Source organism: Ornithodoros turicata, chromosome 8, assembly GCF_037126465.1.
Source record: "Ornithodoros turicata isolate Travis chromosome 8, ASM3712646v1, whole genome shotgun sequence".
In the NCBI taxonomy this organism is placed as follows: Eukaryota; Metazoa; Arthropoda; class Arachnida; order Ixodida; family Argasidae; genus Ornithodoros; species Ornithodoros turicata.
Window position 1 is genome coordinate 36,026,168 of NC_088208.1, and position 7,133 is coordinate 36,033,300.

Below are 7,133 nucleotides of genomic sequence, written 5' to 3' on the forward strand. Positions count from 1 at the left end.
CGAGTGTACTGAATAACACACTGGGGATTTTCAATTCCCAGTGTGTTTTGCGAACACCAACCCCGCGCATGCGCAGATGGCGCCTTTTGTTTGTGAACAGTAACCTTTCTGCTCCATATGCATTATCGGATGTTTAATCAAAAGTTCAAAATGAAAGCATCGACACTAAAATCGGCACTAACGCCAGAATAAGCGTTTATAGGCACTATCAAATCGATACAGGTGGTTACCTGTGCAATTTTTTTTTTAATAATTCGGGGGTTTAAGTCGCGAGACAACTGAGATCACGAGCGACGCCACAGCGGTCGGTCTGTGGATTGCTTTTGCCCACCTGAGGGTTCTTTAACGTGCGATGAAAGCTCATCACACGGCGCCCCGTATGTAACGTCCCTCGCGGAAGACTGCGTGTCGAAGCACCTTGTACCCTGCCACCAAGTTGCTGGCGTCCTCGGCCGGGTTCGAATCCGTTGCCTATGCAGCACCCAGTTCGTGCTCGCGTATTGAAAAGGCACTATTAGAATCACACGAGAAAAAAAAAATAGGCATTTGCCTAGTCCATCAGCGATCATGCTAACTGTTGCTGATCGATGTTACTGGCCAGAGACGCCGTCTGTAAAGGTCACACTTTGCAGCTGAATGGTACATGATGTCTAAAGTATGGAATGGGATAGGGGGGGTGATGCCGAAATAGCTTGCCGCTGTTGGTCGCAAAACATCGTCACTTATATTGCCAGAAGGAAGAAAAAAGACGAAATTGCCTATTGTGAACTCTGATTACACAACAAACAAAGACGACGAATGAGGCAACGATGATTCAACATGGCGTGACGGTGTTATGAGAACGAACGTGTAGCAGAGCAAGCGTTTGGGCTGGTTGGTTTATATTGGATTAAAAACAATTAAAAAAAACCCAGTGCTGGGTAGGACGAGGACAGAGGATAAAAGGACATCAGTGCTGGTCCTTGTCCTTTATCCTCTGTCCTCGTCCTACCCAGCACTGGGGGTTTGTAATTGTTTTTAATCCATTATGAGAACGACAACGCTGAATCGTTGATTAAGCGTGTGGTTACCAGTAATGTGTGTATCTTCTTTTCCTTTTGCACAGAGCTGCTAGCACGTGTTGTAGCAGACCGGGTTTGTAATGAACAGCTTGTTAGTAACGGGCTGTTCCAGAAATCTTTCACTCATTATCTGTAAGGAGTTACGAGGTGACTTTGTCGCGCTGATTGGGTATTGCTATATCGCAAAAATAAGCCCTGACAGTTTTCCAGAGAAGCACGTGTTTAAGCGAGAAAAAGTAGACGTGGGTTGCAATGAACAGCTCGCTAGCGACAAACGGTTGGCGAGTCAACAGATACGTCGTCGAAACTGCGTCTGGACTGCGTCATCCGTGTGGACGGATGAAGAGAGGACAGCAGGAAGGACACGGGGTTGGTATGGCGTCCTGGGCCGACTTCAGGGGGAACTGTGCCGACATTCGCCTGGAAAGTCTTCGGAAAACCCAGGGAAAACCTCAGACAGCACAGCCGGTGACAGGATTCGAACCCGTGTCACCTCCCAGTCTCGGCGTGGAAAACGATCATCCTAACCACTAGGCCATGGGAGATGGTGTGAACTGCTTTCTGTCGTTATTTTGCGTAACAGTGCGCATGCCCTCACAGGCAAATTTTAGTCCCTAATGCGCCAAATGGTATCAAGCACCAGCTGGTATACTGAGGTGGTAGTTGCTGCAATATTCTGAAAGGGAAAATGGGACCCGTGAAAGACAGTGAGTACTTATGTCGGTAAACATTCTCTCTCAGCCTCTGATAAGCCTCTTGTCCTCCTGTAGGCGAAAAGTAGACATCGTCCCTGCAGATGACATACCTTTCTGATGACTGGACCTTGATCCTCCATATTTGCCTGCATTCGCGAGCCTTGTAGCAATGCCGAATATGACATATAGAAGGCGAAGTTTAAAAGGGTTCGAGGACTAAGAAATTTAGAGAGACTTTGACTAAGAAAATGCTCGAAGCCCATCTCGTATATCGCCAGTATGCTACCCGCGACAAGTCCTTCTGAAAAGTGTCGTGGAACCGGGAGCAATGGCTAGAAGAGCTACAGCTAGAACTACAGATGAAAAAAAGATTTCAATTTATAGTGCCTATAATGCTAGTTTTAGTGCCTCAATCTGGGTTTTTACGCCCTTTTATAAGAACCTAAAACAAGGTTTTCTCGGGCCTAAGAACTCTGGCTCTGATGATAACATATCTGTTGGTAAGATGTATATACTCTTCATCAGAGTAACCCTTCCCGTTGCGCTCATGTATTACTGCAGTTGATGCGCAAATTGGTGATGGTGGTTGCAGAGAAGTAGCAGGTCCATCCTAGTCATCTGTTTGAACTTCATTATAACTGTATGAAGGAAGTTCCCTCAGGACGAAAACCGCCAATATTTTGAACAGGGACTGTTCTTCTTCTGCCCGGAAGGATAGTCTCTGTTCGAAATATCGGCGGTTCTCGTCCTGAGGGAACTCCCTTCATACTTCCTTACCGGTTCGCTGGATTTCTTCCCGTCTGTGTTTATTCCACTGCTGTTCCCCAAAACAATCGCTGGAATATGAGGCAGGGCCGTGACTAACCCTGCACCATTGAATGGGCGTGGCAGAACAATATAGTTAATTCTAGTTTCGTGATCGCTTCTAACCATTTTTCTCAAGTTCCGAAACTCCCCTAGAAGAAAAAAAAAACAATTAGGAAAACTCTTATTTTTGCATATGTCTCTGATGTCGTCAGAATTATCTCATTTGAAAGTGTGAGAAAAGCAAAGAATATGAGAAATTGGAAAGTCTACATGAAGGGAATTGACATTCTGGGGGGCTGGAACACATAGAAGGGACAAAGACATGCAAAGCCTCAAATGCCTAAAAAGTTAATGATCAAAAAGAAGGAAGTCACTGAAAAAATTAGCCAGCTGTAGGATTCGAAGCCACACCTTCTGGATTACCGGTCCTAGGATCTTACCAATTGAGCTAAGCCAGGACGCCTCTTCAGTCACCTCCAATGATGTGTCATTTGAAGGGACAAACATGTACACTCCCTCCCTCAGTAACCTTTCACACTTACGTGTTTTCTCGTTCGCGCACACATACACACTACGGGGCGACGTAAGCGGCATCTGTTGAACTTGAAAGCAATTGCTGTTCTGAGGCTGGAACACATGGAAGGAACAAATACATACAAAGCCCCAAGTGCCCAAGAAATTAATGATAGAAGAAGGAAGTCACTGAAAAGGTTAGCCAGTTGTAGGGCTTGAACCCACATCACGAGCGGTAATCCAGAAGATGACCAGAGATGATGGTTAATGAGAAAAGACCGATAGAACGTAATTGTCCGCGTTCCGTTACGAGCCTATTATTAGAAATCATTAGTATTAAAAAGAAACGATCTTCCAACACATGGAGCGACCTCCGACAGGATAAACCGTCAGCTGTCGATTTCAAGCAAGTATATGTCACAAGCAGTACTTTTTCCTCCTCCTTCTCTTTTGAGGTGTGGAATGGTGCTTATTTGGCGTTGCTAATGTTTGACGCATGACATTATCATCCTATGCATGTACGCGAGCGTGTGTGCGACACACCTGTTGGTCAGGGCAGCTCAAATCACCTCCTTTCGCATGTATGTCCTATGCGCACATGCGAAAGGAGGAGTAACCTGCCCTACAGCGGACACAGTGTCGCTGTGATTGGGAATTCGCTTACTCTTTCCAGTACAGGTGAGATCATCTCCCAATGAGAAAGTGCTCCGTGTATTTACACAAGCGGAATGCGCGCAGCGACTACGTTCCCTTTCACTGTACCCTCTCAACACACAAGTGTCTATGACGAAGCCTTTCCGATCACGTGATGGTTCCTATTGAGTATAAATGTCCGAGGGTTCCGAGGAACCGCCACAGCTATATCGAACGTTCGCTATATAGCACTCAAGATGGCCTGCAAGTTCGCTCTTGTCGTTTTTTGCCTTTTCGTTGTCGGCTATGTCGACGCTGCCGGCACTGATCTATGGACTGTAAGTATAATCGAAGCTGTAACACTTTCATATCTCACAGCGTGACCATCCCTGAACCATACGTTTAGGCTTTATCAAATATCACGATAGTGTGCATCGAAGTGCTCGTATGACGGCTTTGTCCTGACGCTTCAGGAGATATCTCCCTGGAGCTATGTTGGAGAATACCCCGCACGTTCTTACGAACTGAATAGACGCCCCTTCATCTTCTTACGCACCGCGAAGTGACCCGACGGATATTTCTGTTGACATCCTGCCGAACGCCTAAATTCGGTCGACAGTTTAAGCGATCTTTGGTCCGTACCACTAAAATGAGGTACTCCTACCTGTGATAACTTACGTGCGTGCAAGGTGTCGTATCAGACTATTCGGCACGAACTGAGTATAAAAATTTGTTCTTATAATTTGTTTATCCCACGCTGGATGGTCATTACGTAAAGGCATATTCTTCGAACGACCGGCAATCAGGGATGTGTTGGTTCTATCCCCACCACCAGCACTCGGTGGTTGTTCGTCGACTGCCGTCTTTTAGAGCACGAGCTGAGCATTTCCTGAGGCGGAAGCGGGTCACGCAGACGGATGTCAGTTATGTCTAAGTCGTGTTGAGGGGATTGTCGCAAATTCCAAGTGATAGTTTGAGCTCGCTTCATAATGCGCGGGCCTACTGGGAAAATGCGACCTCGAACACTCACTTGTCCTGTCGCCCCCAGGTCATCATCAGTACTGCGCGTTTGTGTCCTGTCATTATGTGCGATGATAGCGAAGCCTATCTTTATCAGAAGACGTGTAGTGCGAAGATGGAATTTACAGACATTTGCTCTGTTTTCATTTTATTGTTTCAGTTACTCTCTGCAAGTGATAAGTTTCAACTGATCAGCAGAACTTACATGCTGGGTAATAACGAATGTGCCTACATGAAGGTAAAGTCTAGAGAACAAAGCAAACATACATTGGACGTTCTAATGGGATATCGTGATGGCACTACAAAAGAATAGTAAGTTTGAGATTTATTGATTAGTTGCCAACGATACTACAATGTAACCAAACAATCTCATATTCACAGCAAAGGACCAGGCTCCTACACTGTAACAGTAAGTGGGAGTCAGATGACTGTTACAGTACAGGGTTACAGTAAGTACACTTCCCCCCAGATTCGTCCGTTAAGTAACAAAGAGTGTACTGCCTTTAAATTAATTATCGCGAGGATCGCATATCACGTTGCACGAACGTGCTAACAACAACACAACAACAGATAAACACAGCACAGTTCTAAGAGGTTCCCTTACAATTGAGACGAGCGTATTTGTCGCAGGAACTACAGATTCATCGATACTAAAAGAAAGACATAGAAGCAAGCTCCTGTTTTACAATCGATTTTCCTGCGCATACCTATAAGCAGCTTGAAATGTGAAGTGCCTTGTGGAACATAATGCCTAATATACACCCACCGGCAACGACCTTTGCACAGCTAGGTTGTCCTTTCAACGTGTCAACATTCTACAAAACTGTCTCATATTCAGTTAAGAAACGAGATTCCAAAAAACAAATCACTTCTCGCCAAAGCCTTTAGTGAGGAATGTTCTCTATATTGTTATTTTGCGTCTACAGTGTGCATACACTCACGTGTAAATTTTGGTCTTCATAGCGAGCGATGGTATCACGTATAACCTGGAGTACTCAGATGGTCAAGGCTGCAATATCTTGAAAGGGGCAGCAGGAGGACAGCGGGGAGGCGGTGAGTATAGTATATTAGTGAGCAGTCTCTCCCAAGCCTCATATATGACACATGGCACGATTTAGTACCGCAGCGCTTTATGGCCCAAGGGTGGGTTAACCTTCCGCGACTAACTTAGATCATTGATTTTAATTAAGCCTTAAATCGAAGCATTGACAACGTCGTAAAACTCGTATACTGTTTTCAGAAGAAGTCACGAAAATATATGACCTTCAGAGGGAAGGCCAAGCTATCAGGCGACACTTGGCCATGGGATAAAGTCTGAAAGTGCTGAGTGAAAAGAATCCGCTGTTCGAAATATCTGGCTTCTTACGTAATACCTGGCTGAAAAATATAGCTCAGTTTGGGAACGGAACACGTTGATGGCTTCATTATGTGTTCCAGTGTGGTCAACTTAGAAAACGGCTTCAGAGGACTGCTTTTGCAAAACAAGCACGACATTCTACAGTGCCCTTGTCGCGCTTCTTTATAGCTTCACCAGAAGCTGACGCGCACATCTTGCCACCGGTGTGAACCGCAAAGCAATTTTTGATAGCAGGAACAACGTGACTGGTGATAAACTGTCTCGAGTGCTTTCTCTCATGCAGTTGACACGGATGGGAGATGTAAACTAACATGTAGTTAACTAACAAGCCATGAAGCACGGGCGTGAACGGTCGCGCTGTTTATAACGAAATGTGTTTTGCTACTGCGTAAATGTTCTGGCGTAAAACATAAAGCATTCAGTTTTTGAGAGTACAGGCAGTGCGACAGGAGATGAAGGTACAGACATTATACTCTTCACCCTACTTGTTCTAGGTTGACATGGATGGCAGACGTTGACTAATACGTGTTTTGCGTTTTCAGAATGCGAACTGTGGGCGCCAGAAGGACAGGAATCTCATGCACAGGGCACCAGCTGTAAAGCGCAATTCGAAAGCACATGTGCCACAGCAGTACAGCACCCATACCAGAGTGACTGCACGATTCCTTAGATTAAATAGTACGGAGCACAATAAACGTCCTCCCGGGCATCCCCATTGTCAATCGTGTCTTGATTGAGTTCAACGACAAAGAAATCAACACAAATCACGAACCCATCCTCAGTTAACACACCACGGATGCTTTGACCTTCAACCATGTATTGTAGCCATGTCTAACTGGTGAACTGTATACCGTGGTCTTCGCGCCCTTTTTTTTATTCCTTCCTGCTCTGCCATATGGCAGCGTAACAACGATATCACGTGCTTATTATTTATTCATTAGCAGTACCGCGCAGAGTTCCGTTTGAGCGACATTACGCAAGAGACAGGCACGATACATGGCCGGACGACACTCTCACCACTAACAACGGCAGCAGCGAAACAAAGGG

At 45.5% G+C, this 7,133-nt stretch overlaps 1 protein-coding gene across 1 annotated transcript; it reads left to right on the top strand.

The window, feature by feature from the left end:
- The first annotated feature begins 3,907 nt into the window (after positions 1-3,907).
- Positions 3,908-6,808, top strand: LOC135367146 (allergen Arg r 1-like). Its single transcript, XM_064600271.1, has 5 exons — positions 3,908-4,047; positions 4,890-5,041; positions 5,111-5,178; positions 5,693-5,782; positions 6,629-6,808. The coding sequence occupies exons 1-5, from the start codon at positions 3,967-3,969 to the stop codon at positions 6,754-6,756; spliced, it is 519 nt and encodes a 172-aa protein (XP_064456341.1). The 5' UTR covers positions 3,908-3,966; the 3' UTR covers positions 6,757-6,808.
- The last annotated feature ends 325 nt before the right edge of the window (positions 6,809-7,133 follow it).

Excerpts from the sequence above, each read along its gene's own strand:
- LOC135367146 (XM_064600271.1), top strand. The coding sequence starts at position 3,967 with ATGGCCTGCAAGTTCGCTCTTGTCGTTTTTTGCCTTTTCGTTGTCGGC. Across the intron at positions 4,048-4,889 it reads CCGGCACTGATCTATGGACT|TTACTCTCTGCAAGTGATAA; the intron begins GTAAGTATAATC and ends TTATTGTTTCAG. Across the intron at positions 5,042-5,110 it reads GATGGCACTACAAAAGAATA|CAAAGGACCAGGCTCCTACA; the intron begins GTAAGTTTGAGA and ends TCATATTCACAG.